Source organism: Triticum urartu, chromosome 7A, assembly GCF_056163025.1.
Source record: "Triticum urartu cultivar PI428250 chromosome 7A, HENAU_Tu73, whole genome shotgun sequence".
NCBI lineage: Eukaryota > Viridiplantae > Streptophyta > Magnoliopsida > Poales > Poaceae > Triticum > Triticum urartu.
Window position 1 is genome coordinate 96,445,612 of NC_141879.1, and position 20,968 is coordinate 96,466,579.

At 49.2% G+C, this 20,968-nt stretch overlaps 3 protein-coding genes and 2 pseudogenes across 3 annotated transcripts; 4 read left to right on the forward strand and 1 right to left on the reverse strand.

Annotated features, from left to right (window-relative positions):
- Positions 1-715: 715 nt before the first annotated feature.
- Positions 716-1,387, forward strand: LOC125520851 (histone H3.2). Its single transcript, XM_048685884.2, has one exon. It carries the CDS (start codon positions 796-798, stop codon positions 1,204-1,206), a length of 411 nt encoding a protein of 136 aa, XP_048541841.1. The 5' UTR covers positions 716-795; the 3' UTR covers positions 1,207-1,387.
- A 1,974-nt stretch (positions 1,388-3,361) lies between these two features.
- LOC125523142 (DIMBOA UDP-glucosyltransferase BX8) lies at positions 3,362-5,315 on the reverse strand. Its single transcript, XM_048688199.2, has 2 exons — positions 4,583-5,315; positions 3,362-4,439 (listed from the first exon to the last, which is right to left on the reverse strand). The coding sequence occupies exons 1-2, from the start codon at positions 5,298-5,300 to the stop codon at positions 3,550-3,552; spliced, it is 1,608 nt and encodes a 535-aa protein (XP_048544156.1). The 5' UTR covers positions 5,301-5,315; the 3' UTR covers positions 3,362-3,549.
- Positions 5,316-7,426: 2,111 nt separating this feature from the next.
- Positions 7,427-18,507, forward strand: LOC147958188 (GDSL esterase/lipase At4g01130-like; annotated as a pseudogene).
- A 445-nt stretch (positions 18,508-18,952) lies between these two features.
- LOC147958189 (uncharacterized) lies at positions 18,953-20,182 on the forward strand (annotated as a pseudogene).
- Positions 20,183-20,446: 264 nt separating this feature from the next.
- On the forward strand, positions 20,447-20,968 carry LOC147958190 (uncharacterized). The gene has a single exon (XM_087531990.1). It carries the CDS (start codon positions 20,447-20,449, stop codon positions 20,966-20,968), a length of 522 nt encoding a protein of 173 aa, XP_087388116.1.

The following is a 20,968-nucleotide window of genomic DNA, read 5'->3' on the forward strand; positions in this document are numbered from 1 at the left end:
CCGAGAAGCGACCAATGGAAGGCTTGTACCTGAGTTGGCCGAGGCCTTGGCTCTTCGGCGATCTGTTTATCTTGCATGGGAGGAAGGATGTGACTCGGTGATCTTCGCCTCCGACTGTCCATCCCTGGTGCAGAGGGTCAATTCTTCTGTCCCTGTCCGTTTGCTGGTGGGCTTAGTGGTATTGGACATCAAATATGGCGTGTCGAGCATCTCTTCTGTGTTGTTCAAGCACATTTGTCCGCAGTCTAATGTTTTAGCTCATTATTTAGCCAAGTCTTGTATGGACTCTAATGGTTTTTGTGTTTTTCATTCTACTCCGGTTTGCATCCGGAATACTCTATGTAACTACGTTGCTTGATTAATAAAGTGTTGACGTTTTCTCAAAAAAAAACCACCAAAAAAATACGGGCAAATATGCATTTTGATCTACTAGCAGCAGTACGTTCGAAATGGCAGAAAAGAAAAAGGAAGCTCGTTCACCAGTGTGCCAAAACGGAGCTCATCCACAAGTCCGCGGCATCGCTCACAGAGCACGCGGATCGCGATCCGCGTGACGCAGCAACTCCAAATCGCCGCCCTCCATTTGGCTTCGATCCAACGGCGCCCATCCCACCCTCCTCCTCCCAGCCCGCCAGGCCGAAATCCGGAGCCCCAAATTACCGCGCGCGACGGCGCGAAGCGCCAAACCCATCCTCGTTCGATCCCCTTTAAAACCCACCTCCATTCTTCCCCAATTCCACCACCGCCAAGTGAAATCCCAATCTCCAAAGCCAGATCCGCAGCCCCTCCATCCCAATGGCCCGCACGAAGCAGACGGCGCGCAAGTCCACCGGCGGCAAGGCGCCGCGGAAGCAGCTCGCCACCAAGGCGGCCCGCAAGTCGGCGCCGGCGACCGGCGGCGTGAAGAAGCCCCACCGCTTCAGGCCGGGAACCGTCGCCCTCCGGGAGATCCGCAAGTACCAGAAGAGCACGGAGCTGCTCATCCGCAAGCTCCCCTTCCAGCGCCTCGTCCGTGAGATCGCGCAGGACTTCAAGACCGACCTCCGCTTCCAGTCCTCCGCCGTCTCCGCGCTCCAGGAGGCCGCCGAGGCCTACCTCGTCGGGCTCTTCGAGGACACCAACCTGTGCGCCATCCACGCCAAGCGCGTCACCATTATGCCCAAGGACATCCAGCTCGCCCGCCGCATCCGAGGGGAGCGCGCCTAGGTTCGTCTTGGTCGCCGGTAATACTGGCCAGTTGTTCTTGTCCTGTGATCCGGGTGTGTGTCCGGTGCTTCTGTTTGTTTGTGTTGATATGATGTGTCGTCTGGTCCTATGTATCTCGATGCTCGAATGAAATCGCAATGGCAACGGAAAGATCAGTTATTGATCTGATGCAATTTTTTTACTGCAGTGTCAATGTTTGATTATAAATTGCTCCGTGATTCTGCAATGCGGTGCTCTGTTATTTTTGTTTTGTCGCTGTGTGATTCAGTTTTATTGCGCCTGTTTTTTTTGCACGTTTCTACAGGCATCAGGTGAATTCAATTGAGCCTGTGGCTCTGTTCGATGTGATTCTGAACTTGGCTGGGCTGAATTAGCTGAAGCTGAATCCCGCATCACATCAACATATCGCCACTTGACCTTCATCTCCATTTCAGACAAAATAACTGTTGTGCTCTGTTGAAAATTTGCAATGGATGTCATCTACTTTATCTCCATTTCTCAGATCTTATTAATTAAATTCTGTGAATTGATGTTATGTTTGCTGAATGATATCCTTCTGGGGATGATTCTCGTGCTGTTTTTTCTGGTTGAGATTGTTCATGTCTTCATGATGATTCTTGTGGATCAGAAGCTTGCGGTTGACAATTACAGTAGATACTACAGTTATTTTGTCTGATCCTTTCAGTACTATCCATTTAATCTAACAAGTTTACAGCATGCAGTTTCTACAAGCTGATTGCTTGTTGTACAAAAGAAAAAGAAAAAAAATTTAAGGCTATTGTTTAAGGCCATTATTTTCTGTATCATCCTACACCGCTGTTAACTGACAGAATGCACAATTTGGTGTCAGAAGCACTCTCTCCAAATAAACTCGTGCTGTGATCAGCCTATGAGAGTATGAGACTATGTCTCAAAATTTTCTTGAAAGATTAAAAGTGGTTATGAGTACAAGCCACTCATCACTGCAGTTGCTATGATATTGTTTGCAGCTTCTGCGGCATGAATCCCATCCCGGCTCATGTAGTTCTGCGGGTCTCTGCAGGCCGTCGCGCTTGCAATGTCGCCGTTTACAAACTTGCTGGCACACATTTGGGTTAAAATTGTGAGCTCTGTTACTGTATCCGGAGCAAGCCTTGGTGTAATGCGGAAGCTACACGAGGAAGGCCAACCAGTTTCAGTAGTACGAGTACTGAGTACTGTGCTTGACATTTGTATTTTCAGATATGGATATGAACCAAAACGACCGATGTACTCATTGGATGGCAGACATGATTCTAGAGGGAGATTACCATGAGCTTCTGGATGCCTTAACATCTCAAGCATTGATCATTGGGCTCTGTTAATTATTTTGGCCATTTCATCAAGTTACAATAACCATCATATGTACTACCCCCAGTTACCTGTATTGTCCCCTATATATATGTGTCTGGCAACTGAAGGAAGAGTTTGCCTGGAAGTCTATCGTGTACAGAAAGCTGCTTGAAACACCACGTCTACCCGGTCAGAGAATGGTGGAATGGAAACCTTCAGCTCCGTCTTGACTCGCCCAAGGCGCTTGCCTCTCTTATGATGCTCATCTCTTGGGAGGTTTGGTCGGAGCGCAATGCTAGAGTCTTCCGCAACTCGGCGGCCCCTTTCATGGTCATCATCAACAAAATCAAACAGGAGGTGTTACTTTGGGCTATGGCTGGAGCGAGACATTTGGGTGTTGTAGTGCCGCGAGAGTAGGCCTCTTATTTGCCGCTTTGCGGTTTCTGTCTAAAACTTTTTTCCCTTTAGCAATGAAATGGTAAGTCTTTTGCCTTGTTTCAAAAAAAAAAAAGCTGCTTGAAACATGAGGTGAGTTTTATAGTCTCCTGTACAGCAAACAAAATCCATCTTGGTCTCAACTGTAAAATTCACGAAATTCAGACAATGTTGGTAGTGTCATTCTGTCAGGAGATTTTTTTTTCACCACAGGTGCGGACCGATCCGATCGCTGTGTTGCCTAACTCCTTCATCTGTCGGAGCTGGATGGCGAGGGAGAGGGGGCTGATCCCGGCGACGAACAGCGACACGTCGAGCGTCAGCGCCGTCAAGCCAGCGTGGCAAAGTTCATGTGCATCGCGTGAAGCATTACGAAATCAAGCGTGGGTTCAGCTTCAGTCACCACCACTCACAAAGGAACCAATGTTCTTCATTTGACACAATCATTTAACATTTTCATCATCCTTGTTACATATTGCTCCGGGCTTGTGCTTCAGAAATTTCTACTAGTTGTACATCAGAGTGCCATCGAATCAATAAGTTTCCTTTATTCGACATGAGAGAAACCAAATCATATAGATATATGGAATTATTCAGTCAGAATGACTTGATGAGAGCGACCAAATCGCTGAGATGCGTGTGGGACGACCCACGCTCGCCGATGCCATCCTCCGCGGCCATCTTCAGCGCCTTCATCCTCTCCCCGATCTCCCGCCCCTCCCCGCTCTCCATCATCCTCCCAATGGCGGCCTTGATGCTCCCTCTCTCCAGCCGGTGCGAGCCGTCGACCTCCACGCCCACCCTCCACACGTCGGCCACGTACCTGGCGTTGCCGTACTGGTCGCCGTGCAGCGGGTGGCAGATCATCGGCACGCCCTCCGCTATCGCCTCCACCGTCGAGTTCCAGCCGCTGTGCGTGAAGAAGGCGCCCACCGCCGGGTGCGCCAGCACCTCCTCCTGCGGCGCCCAGCTCACGATCACGCCGCGCCCGCGCAGCTCCTCCCCGAGCCCGTCGGGCAGCTCGCCGGACTCGAACCCGCGGATGAGCTTGGGCCGCACGACCCACACGAACGGCCGCTTGCTCAGCGCCAGCCCCCACGCCAGCTCCACGAACTCGTGCGGGTCCATGGCGGCCAGGCTCCCGAAGCTCACGTACAGCACGCTGCCGGGCTCCTGCGTGTCGAGCCAGCCGAGGCATCCGCGGTCCGCCTGCGTCTCGCCCAGGCTGCTGGACTTGGCCGACGGCGCCAGCTTGTGGAGAGGCGCGACGGCGAACACCGGGACGGAGAGGTCCTCGCGGATCCGCTCCAGGTTGGCGGCCTCGATGGCGCCCAGGGTGTTGATTACGAGGCCCGAGGACTGGCGCGCCCCGGCGACGGTGTGCCGGAGCAGCTCCGCGAAGTCCTCCAGCTTGCTCGTGTCGTGCCGCAGCAGATCCTTCACAAGGTACGGCGGCAGCTCCTCCACCGGATCGTCCTTGCGCGCATCTGCACAGATCCATCCACATCGAGCGAACGGTCTCAGCTCGTGATGCATTCCCAGCTTGACCGATAATGAATCCAATAATGTGTTTGCTGATCGATCTAAAAAAATGGCGAATGAATGAAGGGGAATCAAGCGAAGGCATCACCTTGCACGGGCAAGTAGGCCTTGTCAATCAAGGTCTGGTACGCCATGTAGACGCGGAAGATGGCGGCGCTGGCGGTCATGATCCCCAGCGCCGGCACGCCGAGCTCCCTGGCCACGGCCTGCGCCGAGTACCACACGACGTCGGTGATGACGCAGAGGACGCCGCCGTCCTCCGCCTCCTCCTCGGCGAGCAGCGCGGCCAGCCGGTCCCTGAAGGGGGCCTCGGCGGCGTCGTTCATGGCCATGCCCATCCTAGCGATGTCCTCGGACGCCGCCAGCTCCGGGGGCACCTCCACGGGGAGGGACACGAAGCGGTAGTCCGCGGGGTAGTCGGCCGGGTCCGGCACCCGCTGCTCGGTGTGGAACACGGTGACCGCGAGGCCGCGCGCGTGCAGCGCGCCCGCGAGGCGGAGCACCGGGTTGAAGTGGCCGAGGAACGGGAACGGGAAGAACACCACGCGGCGGCGGCCCGCTCCGGCCATGGCTGCCGTCGACGTCGTCGTCTCTAGCTCTCTCTCTCTACGTGCAGCGGGCGGAAGGCTCGCTCTGAGACCGATGAAACAGCCAGAAATGGAGGAGAAGACTTTATTGTCGCTCGCCGGGAGTGCGGACGCGCGACGAGACCGCGCGAGCTGGCGCTGTCCCTGTCGGCCGGTGAGGCTGCGCGGGGCGTGGGGCGCTACCCTATCCATCGCCATCGCCATGTGGGCTACCATCATGGGGCGGCATGATCATTGGGTCACGGAATCTCACGCTTGCCACGAGATGAATTAAGATGATTATCTCATGCTTACCCGAGTTGGATTGATAAGATTGATACCGGAGTTTAGTATAGCAGTCATTGTACTTTTTTATAAAGGACATTTTTATTAACTCAGATGTGTATAAAACATGACGAGCACGTCTGGGCTCTACATAACTAATAAGATGCACACAGCTAAACAAAGCAGTTTGATAAAAAAAAAACTGACATATCGGCAATGGTAGAGTTGTATAAGACCAACGCTATGGCCCGGTTTGGTTCATAAGTTCTAGGACTTTTTTTAGTCCCAACTTATAAGTCATAAGTCCCTAAAAAGTCCTTATCTGTTTGGTTCCTGGGACTTATAAGTCTCTGTAAGACTATATTACAACTATAAGTCTCTCCTTAAAAGTCTTATTTCATAAGTCCCAAATGCCCACTTTAAGTCCCTGTAAGTCCCTCCTGTTTGGTTTAGATGGGACTTATTGGGACTTTTTTAAGTCCCTAAACTAATAAGTCACTGGAAACAAACACCATCTATGTCTATATCGAAAGAGTTGGCGGTCCGATCCAGAATTCTGTTGCCAACCCTGACGGGTGAAAACCACCGAGGCCACTCGCTCGAGCTGCATACACACCGCTTTAAGCAACGTTTGATATTCCGTTCTAGTAAGTGTAGACCATGTATGAAACGAGTGTGTACAATGAAAAATAACGTATAAAGGGAAAGTGTTTTCGCCATTGAAGGCCAGATCATACAGTTCTTGTACTTGTACGGCTGACTTCGCTTACTTAAAAAAAATCACTCCTTCCATACCAAAATATAAGACATTTTGTACTTGAATTTGAACTGCACAAACATTTTGCATTTCAATGCGGAGATAGTATTTCATTTCGATCTATCACTTTGTTCTGATGTTAAAGCCCTCCATACTTAGGCTTTATCGTCCCTCCATTTTTCAGTTTATTCAAATCGATTTTTACATACAAGAACCGCCTGCGACTGCACCACCCCCTTCTTCATGTGTCTCATTGTCCGCTGCCTCCGACCGCACCACGCCTCGTGACCTACGAGCACATTACGCCTGATAGCCGCACGCCCTACCATGGGCCGGCCCAAGGGAGCGAGCTTCATCTAGTGGGCAACCTTTGGTAAGCAATCCAAACAATTTAAAAAGATGGATTACATGCGGAAATTAGAAGGTGCCCCTTGAATCAAGAAGTATAACATAATCTTTTGTATCCAAATCATTCTAATACGCTTGATCTGCAGTTGAATATGATGATAGCATTTTTATGTAACTTTAAGATCCTGCAAACTTTTAAGAGGGGTCTACCAAGCAAAACTCTTTTTTTGCTTTTATAAAGATGATATTATAAAGTTGGAAAATTTTGATTTTTGGTCTTAGCCCTTTTTTCTGCAATAAAAGAAAAGCCAGGGCATCTTTTGATTCAAAGGGTTTTCATAGAATTTTGAAGAACTAGAATTCCCTATGGTCTTCTTCTATCTTGGTTGTTTGATCCATAGGATTGAATCCTTTGTACTACTTCCTCGTAGGATTTGTAGCATCCGGTTCCGTTTGAAAGATTCCTTTGTTTTTCTATGACGCAATTAAACAAATTAAAATATTATAGGATTAAGATGAGCATGACATTGTAATACTATGTTTTTCTTATTCCCGTGCTTTTAAAATTCCGCGAATCACCACTCTGTTCTTAAAACCCATCAGTGCAAGCCATACAACGGGTGTGGATGTACATACGTCGGTACGTGTGGCACGACTTGGGGCGTGTTTGGTTGCCGTCGGCTATAATACCCGCATTGTATACGCTTCTCCACTCAACCTGGCTCTTGAAAAACAGTCTCATATGCGACATCTGCTACTTGTTTGGTTGCCTGCATATGGACTGCCTGCATTAGTGGATCAACTTTGGCATGTTGTTTGATTACCTGCATTGTCTCGGTGCATACAACTACATGTTGTTTGGTTGCCCGCATGGGGTATGATTAAGAGCTAGCACTTGCACTTAGCACACAAGGTTAAGAGCTAGCAGAGAAAGGGGGAGAAGAAATGCAGTGTGCGGCCGACCATAGCGCCTGCGATGGATGGTGGTCGTGACGCCGTGTCCGACATGACGAGTATGGAGTCATGGACGAGCGACCCCGTCGGCGGCACGGCGAGCGACACCGTCGACGAACTAGTTACGGTGCTCCCGCAAAGACAGTTGACAGAGGAGGAGAATGCAATGCCCGCGCCATGGTATCGTCAGTGCAGTGGATGAGAGAGGAGGCCGAGATGATCGACACCGGAAATGACTCCGGTGTAGTAGGGCGAGAGAGAGGAGGCCAAGATGATCGACCCCGTCGGCGGTGCGGCGAACTGCAGTATGCACGGAGGCAGAGGACACAAGAAGCAGTGTGCGCGCCATTGCAGCGTCAGTGCAGTAGGAGGACGACAGAGAGTAGGCTGAGATGAGCGACGCCGGAAACGACTCTAGTGTAGTAGGACATGGGCAAGGAGATTAAGGGGAAGGGCTTCGGCGTCGAGAGGGGTGAATAGGAGGGCTCCGAGCAGAGGACAGAGGAGCTCGACATGGCGGCGTCAGTGCAGTAGACTGCTACTCAAAAAGAGATAAAGCTACGATCGTCGAAACCAAAAATTTAGAACATGAATGTTGTGAGAAACTGCGAGGTTAGGCTGTTGGTCAAAGAAAATTTCAAATGATCGATCATGCGCGACGAATCTAACAAAATTCGTCCAGAATAGCTCCAAACAAGAAGACAAGATTAAGAACTTACGGTCGACGAAACTACGAACCGATCACCTAAGTGAAACCGTAGCATCGAGGTGCATCTTTTTCGTATAAAGCTTACCACGAATTAAAGCATCGTTGTATAGATTAGGCGTGCATGGAAGAGAGCATCGTTGTGTAGAGCTTAATGGAGGTTGAAGAAGACACCATCTCCTTTTGCAGGGCCCCGCTAGCTGTGCTTCCGCTCTTCGAAAGAAACTGCCAATCAGAACGTTTCCGGGAAACCAGGCCCAGAGGTGTTTTAAATAGCATGCGATGCAGATCTAATAATGTATGCGGGCTATCAAACAGACTGAATTCTTTTCACACGGGTCTGATCAAGGTCTGATCAAGATGTATGCAGGCAACCAAATACACCCTTGTTGCATGGAGCGGATCACCATTCACCACTGATTTGCGTCCCTCGTTACTGTACATATGTAGTACTACTTGCTCAGCACAAAATGTCCGGAAACAGGCTGTGGTAGTTGGCAAAGCAATCGGCATCTCCCATCTGATGCGGCCACGTAGCACAACTTGTCCACATCCCCCATTTGTTTTCTGTCGTTGCTAGGAGGAGTAGCAGACACGCCTGCATGCCACCCTTCTTTTAGTAATATTCTACTGTACGTACCTACTCCTACTGAAGCGTGGATCGTCACCACTGACGACGCCATGCAGGATAGCTAGACAAGACATCGATCGGTGAGGTGGTCACCGGCCGTGCAGAGCCAGCGACCGTGCCCATGATTGTACTCAGGTACCACCTAGAAGAAGGTAGGGGGAGGGCGTACGTGTCCCAACACAACAACACACACGACCCCAGAAACAAAACAAATTGCACTCGCGTCCTTGGGATCACCGGACCTCGCCGTCGTCAGGTGACTTAAAACCAGTGATTTAGAGCATCTTCAGCCGCGCCTCCAACAGGTTTCTCAGGCCACTTTTTCGGTGCCGGTGTCAAAATAACGTCCCAGTCGCGCCCTTAGGACGACGACAAGCGCTGGTTCGGCCCTTTTTCCCGCCCGACAGGCCGAACCCGGCGCACTGAGGGGCGATCGGGGGCTCCGGCGCGAGGGAAAAGCGCGGCTGGCCCACACCGTCAGGCGAAAAGTTAAGATTTTCTTTCCCGACTCGCCTTCCACCCCCGCGCCCTCGGCCGCCACTAGCTATATCCCGGCGTCGTCCGCCGCCCTTCACCGCTAGATAGCCATTCCCCGTCGGAAAAATAGCATAGGTTCGCCGCGGCAGCCCCTCCAACAACAGCTGGGCATTTTCGGCCGCGGAGGGGCAGTTCGACGGGTGCACGCCCACCAGGCGCAAGGTGTTCGGCGATTTTCCTGCCTCGACGTTGGACTCGGATGACGAGGAAGCGCTCGCCGCGCTGCTGGAGGAGGAAGCCGAGGCCGACATCCAGGAAGAAGAGCATCTGATGGTGCTCGCCGCCCTCGCACAGCTGCTGGCGAGCAATGAAAAGCCGCGGCGAGGTGGCTCGGCGCCGGGGCGGGTGAAAGCAAAAAACCGGCATCGTCTCGAAGGCTACTGCATGCTCTACTCCGACTACTTCGCCTGCTCCACTTCACGGTGACAAAACATTTCGGCGCCGTTATCGGATGAGCCGAAAGCTCTTCCTCAGGATTGTGAATTCCATCCGGGAGTTCGACAACTACTTCAAGTGCAAGATGGATTGCACGAGCAAACTTGGATTCACCTCGATCTAGAAGTGCACGACAGCGATGAGGATGCTTGCATACGGAGCTCCCGGTGATTCACTGGACGACTATGGGCGCATGGCCGAGTCCACCAGCATGGAGTGTTTCTACAAGTTTTGTCGGACAGTGGTGGTAGTGTTTGAACCGCAATACTTGAGAACACCCAATGCGGAAGACACTGCTCGGATCCTAGCACAGAATGCAGCAAGAGTATTTCCTGGGATGCTGGGAAGTATCGACTGCATGCATTGGAAATGGAAGAATTGCCCATTTGCTTGGCAGGGGATGTACTAAGGCGCCAAAGGCGGTTGCAGTGTGGTACCGAAGGCGGTGGCCACACAGGACCTCTGAATTTGGCACTCCTTCTTTGGTATGCCAGGAACTCACAATGACATCAACGTGCTGTAGTGCTCTCCTGTCTTTGCCAAGCTTGTTGAAGGTAATTCTCCTCCGGTGAACTTCGAGATCAATGGGCGGCACTACAATAAGGGGTACTATCTAGCTGATGGCATCTATCCGAGATGGTCGATATTTGTGAAGACGATCTCAGACCCTGTGCCAGGAGGCAAGAATGTCTGATTTGCGAAGGTTCAGGAGGCTTGCAGGAAGGATGTCGAGCGGGCATTTGGTGTGCTCCAATCTCGATTTATTGTTGTCCGGTACCCCGCTCAGACCTGGTCGAAAGATCAAATGTGGGAGATTATGACTTGCTGTGTCATCTTGCACAACATGATCATCGAGAGCAAGCAAGAAGACCTAGTGTTTGACACTGAACCATACTACAAGCAGGGTCATCTAGCCGAAGTTGATCACCAGCTACCGGCAACCTGGACTGCCTATCTCAATATGCGTCAGGAGATCCGAGACCCACAGGTGCATCATCAACTGCAGCAAGATCTGATAGAGCACCTATGGAGGCTCAAGGGCGATGCCGGGCGCGACGTGTGATAAAATATGAGTTTTTATTTGTTGAACTATATAATTTGTATTGAACTATTTGTTGTTGTACTATTTTGTTGAAGTACTTGATTTTTCTGTGATGAAATATGTGATAAAAAAATTATGTTGGTAATTGAACGCCGAGCAACGGCGAACCACGCCGGGCTTATTGTCGCCGAAATGAGGTTGAAAAGTGGGCCAATATCGGCGTCTGGGGGCGACGACTGGGTACGGAACCGCCCAGAGGGTGATTTTTATACGTCATGGGGGGCAACGGCTGGAGATGCTCTTATAAGTCACAACTGTTTGGTTGTCATCTGACTTATAAGTCATCTGACCACACCTTTCTATCTTGTTTTTTTATGTAAAGATGGTGGGACCCATGCAAAAGGGATGACTTATAAGTTTTAAGTTGGGATGAATCAACTTATGACTTATAAGTTGGGTCTGTTGGGCAAAATAAGTCATTTTTTTCACTTTTTAACTTATAAATTGATGACTTATTTAAAACCAAATAGACCCTAAGCAGCTACTCCCTTTGTTCTAAGCAGACAAAAGGAAGTTGGGTCATCTATTTTAAAATGGAGGGAGTAGCAGACGAGACGCCGTCGTCCTAAGCAGCTAAACCTTCCGTTTTAAAATAGATGACCCAACTTTATAATTAGTATAAAGTTTGGTCAATTTTTTTAAAACAAAGATTGAGTCATTTATTTTGAAACAAAGGGAGTAGCAGATAGAACATGGAACGCCGTCGTCCTAACAGCTACTCCCTCCGTTTTAAAATAAATAACCCAACTTTATAATTAGTATGAAGTTGGATCATTTATTTTAAAATGAAGGTTAGATCATCTATATTTTGAAACGGAGGGAGTAGCAGGCGGAGAACGAAACCACGATCCACAGAAGCGACATCACAATGAAGCTTTACAGCCCAGTAGGGCTCGACGTTTACAGCCCAAGAGCAACCGGCAAAATCGTCATGTTTCATGCGATGCCCGTCAAGTTTGCAAGCCGCCTCGAGGGACGGCGCTGACGGCCAGCACGTCGCCGTTCGTCACCGGGGTCAGCACCTTCCCCCTCGCCATCCAGCTCCGAGAGACGAAGGAGTGATCGGCTAGGGTGGCACCAGTGGTAACAAAAATCTCCTGACAGAATGATACCAGAAGCATGGTCTGAATTTTTGTGAATTATACAGTTGAGAAAAATATGGATTGTTTGCTTGAGTTTCGGCCAACTTCCCTCGCCTGATGTTTTCAGCACCTCTCTGGACACGATGGAGAGTCAAGCAAAGACTTCCTTCAGTTATCAGTCAGATCTCGGGGGCCAATACAGGCAACTGGGGGTAGGTCAAATGGTTGGTAGTACTAATTAACTTGAAGTGACCAAAATAATTGGCGAATTTGGTGAGCCCCGTGATGAATGGCACCTGTTCCAGTGTCTGCAGGACTTGTACAGCATTGGGGCTCGCAACTTCATGGTGTTCAATACGGCGCTGATTGTGTGCTACCCAAATTTTCTTCGAGAGCTTTCACACATAGCAGGAATGATCTTGACATCTGCATGTGCTCTTAGACATTCGTATGTACTCGTTTCACAAATCAGTGGTCGTGCTATATGTAAACATCCGGACTTCGGTCATGCATTTCTGGTAATCAGAGAATCTAATCATTCCTACGACGTTCTTCTTTAAGATGAAGTAGTCATTATAGGACCAGGCACCATGATACAAATGACCGAAGACAGTCTTGGCATCTGAAAATGACGGCAAAAATGATCAACGAAGAATGCATTCGGGTGAAAGTAGTCGTTCGTCGGTGTCAAATGGTCTCACGCCCTCTTGCGGTTGATCACTCAATGACCCTTGAACGATCCCTTGAAATTGAGAACATGCTCCTGTGCATGCTCCGCAAGTTCAAGGACAGCCTGCATCATCACCGTCTCATTCGTCTAATCCTTCTTGTCGGACGAGCCGTCGGACGACTCAACATACTGCTCATATATGTACTTCAAAAAAATTGAAACCCATTGCTTCAAAGAAGAATAGGCAACCTTTTAGCTCCGGCAATTCATCGAACAGTTGTCGGGCATGATGAGCATAGCAGTAGCGGATGGTATCTGGTGACCGGTTGGAGGGGAGGGGTTGAACGGCGACGGAGGAGAAGCGGGGTGGAGCCCGGTTGAAAACGCTAAAGATGACGAAGACGTAGAGTTCGGGCAGGGATGTGGCATGGCGGCCGAGGTGATGGAGCGGCGGCAAAGGAAAGAGAGAAAATGAAAAGGATGAAGCCGCGGGATCCTGCAAAGGTTTTGGGTGGGCTGATGGTGTCGGAGTCCTACGTGACTGATGTCCAAACTTCTGCAAAGTTCCTACATTTGTCTTGATTTTACGGAAAAAATATATCCGGATTATTCGGCGTATAGATACAGACTCACGTTGGATGATAACCCGCGTATGGATTATACGTTCCAAACGTACCAAACGTATGTGGCGATTTAAGGGTCCGACTCGAAGATGCCCTCATACAACGCATGTGGACGTAGGAGTAGGTGTGGTACGACTAGTTGCGTGGAGCCGCGGATGATCAAGGATTTATTTATTTTCCGAATCGGATCGCCAACGATATGCTGGCCTCGTTGTTGCACAGAAGTAGTACTATCAGCACAGCATAAAATGGCCTCGGTCCCTTCCTCTCTATCGATAAGGTGTGGCCACGTACAACCTTGTCTACATCTCACATCATTTGTTTTCTCTTACCATTGGCCGCAGCACATACGCCTGCATGCCTCATTTTTAATTTTCTACAGAAGCAATGCATGCATGGATCGTCACGACTGACGACGCTACTGGTCGGTGAGTTGGCGCCGAGCCAGCGACGGTGGCCATGGCTTTGTTTTTTTCTTTTTAAGAATTTCTACGTGTTCCTTCATACTGCTAGCAACTATCGTTTTTAGCAGACTCCGTATAATACCCCAACACGCAAAATAACCGTTAAAATATGAATTTGTACGGAAAAAGCCGTCTGATCATACACCGTATACGTGTCGGATCCGTAAAAAACTTTGAGGTGCGCAGTAAAATCTCACCTCCATCCCGTGAAAACCGAGGTTTCCGCCTCGACCTAACAGTGCCCTGTATCTCAAAAAGCAGTTGGCAGGAGAAACATTCCAGCCCACGCGCGTTCCCCACCCTCTTCCGCAGCTGCCCACCATCGGTTTCGTCCGGCCGCCGCCGGCGATTCCGGCCATATCTGCGGACGGAATCACACCGCTGGGACGCCTCTCACCCGGTTTCACCTAGCCGCTTCACCGGCTCTCCAGTTCCACCTAGCCGGTGGGCTCCCCGGATCCGCCGAGCCGAGCCGCCCCGAGTTGCCGTCGCCGGACCGGGATCGACTGCCGCAGAGTCACCGCCTTGAGCCGCTGATGAGTACTTGTGTTTGTGCTTTCGGATATGCATAGTTGGTTCATGCGGCGTTCATATTTGTGATTTTAGATGGAATTGAGCCCTCGCGAGAGGTTTTTGCTTGATGATTCGTCCGATTTGGACGACTCGGATGTTGTGACACTGCTTCGGGAGGATCTCATTGAGCACCATTGGCAAAGGGCTGGGCGTTAACACATTCCATTTTGGCATTCATTTCATTTAATTCATGTGTGGTTTGTATTCAGGACAAGTTTTGTATTGAATTATTTAGTCTGCTTTGGTGATTTTAATAATTATTTTAATTTGAATGATTGTTGTATTGTAATATTGACATTCTTATCTTATATTAAATTAAGAATTTTGAATATGTGGCATATGTATCAAATTCAGATAAAAACCCATCTAATTTGTGGGTTGACGCGGCCTGCGGCCGAACAAACCCCGCATAGCCATTTTCCCGCGAAATATAAATGAATTTTACGGGTCGGCGATATACGGGGTCTGCTAGAGATACTATGAGGCAGGAGCACCGAACAACCTAGATGAGATGGGGCAGGCGCCCCAACGCAACAACACACAGAGGACCGCCGAAAGAAAACAAATCACTTTCTTAAAAGAATAAACAATTACACCATGTTGAAATTCTTGTTTAGTTGGAAATTCGACTAGTTTTTTACTGCTGCAAATTGGTGAGATTCAACTTAAATGGAGCTCGAGCTCTATGGAGGCCGAATTAAAGTTCATATTTTAATATTTCAAAAATATCTACAAAAAATACACATATATCCACAGAAATAATGTACATGTGTAATTTTTCATGATGAAATACATAGAAATGAGGGCTACACAAAAAAAACACAGATATGTGGCCTTTTAGCACATGTAATCTTCATTATCGACGTCAATGATTTTCCTTTGTGCACGGCTGTCAATTCAAACTATTCTGTTGTGCTTGTATATGTGTATATTTTTTCCAAAAAAATGAACCTATTTTTAAAATTTTGATTATATTTAAAATAATGTTACGGCTGCTTCGGACACCATGTTCACATCTGCCTGCATTCGTATCATGTGTTGTACCCCTGTATACTTATTCTACTCCTTCTATCAATAAAAAGATACACAAGCTTTACGTATTCACAAAAAAAATATTTAAATAATAGGCTTCATGGAGCTCATCCTTCAAAAATGCCCTACTAGAAGAGGGACGCATAAGTAGAGTACTTTTGTTATGAAAGTGTTCGGATTACCAGACGCTGACCAGGTGTTCACGAATAAGGGAGGGCTTTCCTCGAAAGTGCCCTTCTCAGCTCGAGCTCATGTGAGCTTGAATGAACACTAAAATAAAAAAAAATGAATTGTTTTGTACATTTGACAAATGTTTTCAATGCTTGCAATGTTCCATCATAAAATGATATTCGTTGAAGCCGTGGCAAAAAAAATAAGTACTACAAAAATAACTTCTTTGGAGCATCGAATTTTTGCATGACTTCCATGAATGTTAATTCATGATGAAATTTTGCAAGCGTTTAAAACATTTGTCAAATGGTGCTGCAAAAAAATTCACAATTTTTGATTTTTTTTTGAATTTTACTGTTCACCAAGCTCATATGAGCTCGAGCTCGGTTTATCCGCTTCCGGCTTTCCTTTGCGTTTTCCCCTTAGGAGACACCCTCACTGAACCAGTGTTGGCCTAGCTGCATAAACGCCATGGGCTATGGAGTTTGGCTTGCCGGATTTTAGACATCGGCATGGAAAAAAATGTAAACGCCATGAAGACTGGCGTTGAACCGAAAGGGTCAGATTTTGGTAATCTTCTGCATCTACAGAATATACTGGCCATGTCTGATTTCTGAAGCGCGAACCAGCAGAAAAAGAGAGAGTCTCGTCCTTGGTTTGGCATTAGGACTCTTGAGAGTGGGCCAGTTGGACTCAACTTTTTTGTAGCCCAAGAGCAACCAGCATAATCGGGCCATTACGGGACAAGATCACGCGGCAAAGAAATGTAAGACAACGAACGAAGCAGATACAGCACGGAAGCTCAGTGATATCAATTCGATGGCACTCTGATGCACACCTAGTAGAAATTTCCGAAGCTCAAGCCCGGAGCAATTTGTGACAAGGATGATGAAAAATGTTAAATACTAATTGTGTCAAATGACTGAGCCCACACTTGTTTCACGCAATGCCCATGAACTTTGCCACGCGGCAGGCTTGACGGCGCAGACATGTCGCTGTTCGTCACCGGGATCAGCCCCTTCTCCCATGCCATTCAGCTCCGACGGATGAAGGAGTTCGGCAGTGAAGTGATCGGATCGGTTGGCACCTGTGGTGAAAAAAAAACCTCCTGACAAAATGACACTGCGAACATTGTCTGAACTTCTTGAATTTTGCAGTTCAAACCAAGATGGATTTTGTTTGCTGTACACGAGACTGTAAAATTCACCTGATGTCAGGGAAACTCTTCCTTCAGTTGTCAGACACATATAGGGGGACATTAAAGGTAACTGAGGGTAGTACAAATGGTGGTTAGTATAGCTTGCAATGACCAAAATAACGTTTGGCAACTCCTTAACTATTTGCATTGGGGCTAGCAACTTCATGGTGTTCAACATGACACCAGTCGGGTGCTACCCGGCCTTCCTCGTCGAGCTTTGCGATAGCAGCAATGATCAGGATACATCGATCGTGTAGGTCGACAGACATTCTGTTATGCTTGAGAGTTGAGATGTTAAGGCTTCCAGAAGATCATGGTAATCTCTCTCTAGAATCGTTTCTGCCATCCAATGAGTACATCAGTCGTTCTGGTTCATACCCATATCTGAAAATACAAGTGTCAAGCAGTACTACTGAAACTGGTTGGACGATGATTTCAGGGATGAAGTATGGGACCAAGGCTTGCTCCGGATAAGATGACAGAGCTTACGATTTTGACCCAAATGTGTACTGTGGTACTTACCAGCAACGGCCTGCCGAGACGGCGGAGACCCGCAGAACTAAGTGAGCTGGGATTGAGTTCTCTCTGCCACAGAAGCTGCAAACAATATCATAGCAACTGCAGCGATGAGTGGCTTGTACTCATATCCGCCTTCCAATCTTTCCAAGCTTTGCCAGACATAGCGGCATAGGATGATCATTTTTTTTTCGAAAAGGGGGGTCTCCCCGGCCTCTGCGGACATAGCGACATAGCACAAGTTTAGTCGGAGACAGTTTTGCTGACACCAAATTACACATCCTTTCAGTTAACAACTGTGCACAATGATGCAGAAAATTATAACCTTAGAGCAAGTGTGCCCTGTTACATACTTGTTTCACTTATGCTGTAGCTGGCACTGCATGCTGTCAACTTGTTAAGTACCACCCCCTCTGGTCCATAACAAGTGTCGTAGCTTTGTAATAAGGTTGAACTAACCTTAGTTCAAAACCGCGACACTTTCTTTGGATCGGAGGGAGTAAATTAAATGGATGGGACTGAAAGGATCAGACAGAAAAATTCTCAACTGAAAATTTCGAATGCACAAGAACCATCATGAAGACACGAACTCACTAAAACTCCAGCACAAATTTGGAACTAGCAGACGACACATAATTCAGAACCACATACATGCTTTCAGCAGTTATCGGTACAAGCAAACCCTTCTTTCAGTTGTCAGCGAGATCTCGGGAACAATGCAGGTAACTTGAAATGACCACAAAAAAAGGGCGGTGAACTCCATGATGGATGGCACCTGCTCAACTATTTGTAGGACTTGTACAGCATTGGGGTTGGCAACTTCATGGCGTTCAACCTGGCGCCGGTCGGGTGCTACCTGACCTTCCTCGTGGAGCTTCCACATAACTGCAATGGTCTGGATGATAAGCTACAATAGCGTTGTTGTCTACTATAATAAACTGCTGAACACCGGCTCGGTCGAGGATATATAGGAGGACGCTGCAGGATGCGTCTCATCATGCACGTTGACAGATATTCCGTTATGTTGGAGCTGTTCAGGCATCGAGAAGCTCATGGTAAATCCTTACTACCATCCAATGAGCACACGAGTGAGTATGTTTTAAAGCCATATTTGAAGTTATAGGTGTCAAGTAGTACTGAAACTAGCTGGGTGATGATTTTTAGGGCTGAAGTACGGGACCAAGGCTTGCTCCGGCTCTCGGGGTAAAATGACCGAGCTCAAAATTTTGACCCAAATGTGTACTGTGGTGACTGCGCAAACCCGCAAAACTACGTGAGCTGTGATGGAATCCATGTTACAGAAGCTGCAAACAATATAAGAGCATCTGAAGTGATGAGTGGCTTGTAATCGTATCCGAAATAATCTTTGAACTTTGTCAGACAGTGTTTAGTCGGAGACAGTGTTGCTGACATCAAATTACGCATTCTTTCAGGTAACAGATGTTTACCGAAAATAATAATCTTAAGAGTAAGTTTTTCCTTTTATATAACTGTTTCACTTATAGTGTGCCACTGCATGTTGTAAACTTGTTAGAATAAATGGATAGAACCGATAGGATCCGACAAAAGAATTGTAGTCTCTACTGTAATTGTCAGCTACAAATTTCTGATCCACAAGAACCATCATTAAGACATTGTCAGCGCCCCCACACCAGAGCCACGCCTTGACGCTGACGAACCGGGCCCAGCCGGCAGCGACTCGCCGCGCTCGTCCGCTGCCCAGAGGCCAAACCGTGCCAAGAAGCCCAACGAGCGCTACACTGGGCCGGAGTGGACCCAATAGGCCCAACTGCGTCGACACTTAAGCGATGGTCACGAGACGGATCGGCATCTGGTGGATCAGGAACCTGGCGACGGCACGAACCCTAGTCCCTAGCTGTTCTTTCCCCTTCTTCCTCAATTCGTGTATCTGAGCTTGTAACTGAGTCCAAGACAATCTACTACCAATAGATCCTTCCACCGCTATCCATACCTTTACATCTGGTATCAGAGACCACTCCCACCTCCTTCCCCGCGCCGATCTGGCCCAATTTGTAGAAACCCGATCCCTCCGCCAAGCGCGAATCCGCCTCATCGCCATGGATCCAGCCGTGCAGTCCTTCCTGGAGCGTCCGGAGACCACTCTCAAAGAGCACACCGCCGCGATCCACGCCTCCAACTCCAAGATCGACGATCTCGTGGCTTGGCGCCCCGATCTCGAGCGGCGCGTCGCCGATCTGTCCGACGCGGTGACGGCACTCCAGCGTGCCCCGCTGCCACCGCCGCCGCCGGCAACGACATCCCACCAAGCGCCTTCGTCGAGTCACCCACCGCCTGCGACAACCGGCACCCACATCGGGGCCGCGTCTGGCGCGGCAGCAAATCAGCAAGGGCCCGAAGGCCACGGCGTCTACAACATCCCACGGGGGCCATCGACGGTGTCCTTCCTGACACCGCCACCGCCCCCGGCAAACGGTCAGTACGACGCCCCCCTTCACCCCCTGCTCTGTCCCCGTTTGCGCACGTGAGCCAGCTGCTCAGCGGCCTCGGCCAAGCGCACCCCTCCATCCAGTTCCCACAGTTCACGGGTGACAACCCGAAACTGTGGAAAACACTTTGCGAGCAGTACTTCAGCATGTTTGCTATTCTGCCTTCGTTTTGGGTGCCCATGGCCGCGCTGAATTTCTCTGGTTCTGCGTCCATCTGGTTGTAATCCATTCAGAAGCGACTTAGTGATTTTGACTGGGAGTCGTTTACTGCTCTGTTATGCACCCGTTTTGGCCGTGATCGACACCAGACATTGATCCGTCAGTTTTATACTGTTCGGCAAACAACTACAATAGCAGATTATATTGAACAATTTGAATCCATTATCAATCATCTCAGTTCGTATTCTGACACCATTCATCCTTTTTACTTTCTCACTCGTTTTGTGGAGGGCCTCCGGAAGGATATTCGAGCAGTGGTGCTGGTCCAAAGGCCACCGGACCTGGACACTGCTTGCGCTCTGGCACTGCTTCAAGAGGAGGTGGCTGAAGGCGCAACACCAACCAGCAGGCGCCCCCAGGAAACGCCAGCCCGAGCGGGCCTGGCGCTTCCCCTGCCTCCACCACCCGCCCGACCGGAGCCAACCACAGTGCCCACGACTGCTGTGGATCGTCGCTGTGGATCGTCGCGGCACTGACGCCACGCGAGCCGACACATCCAAGGTCAAAGCTCTTCGGGATTTTTGCCGCGCTCGGGAATTATGCTTCAAGTGCGGCGAGCGCTGGGGACATGAGCACGTCTGCCCAAGCACCATCCAGCTGCATGTTGTCGAAGAGATGCTCGCTCTTTTGAGGGCTGATTCCATCAGTGACAGCGAGGGGGACATCCAGCAAGTCCATGCCATCTCGCGGCCAGCTCTTGATGGTGGCGTCTCACCCAAAGCTTTCCAGCTACTAGCCACCATGCAGAATAGAGAGGTGTTAATCTTGGTGGACAGCGGCAGCTCGACTTCTTTCATCAACAAGAAACTAGCTGATCAGCTTACAGGTGCAGTTCCTCTGCTTCGGCCCTCACGAGTTAAGGTAGCTGACGGGGGCGAACTTCTCTGTACAGAGTCCATACCATGCTGTCAGTGGTCGTCGCAAGGGCTTGATTTTGTCACTAATATGAAGATCCTGCCGCTGGGTGTATACGATGCTATCCTTGGCATGGATTGGTTGGAGCAGCACAGTCCGATGACCGTTGACTGGAAGCACAAACATTTCCAGATTCCTACACCAAGAGGCCCGGCTCACTTGTTTGGCCACGAATCAAATTCCACCACCTGCCATGTGATCAACAGTGCGCAGTTGCAGTAG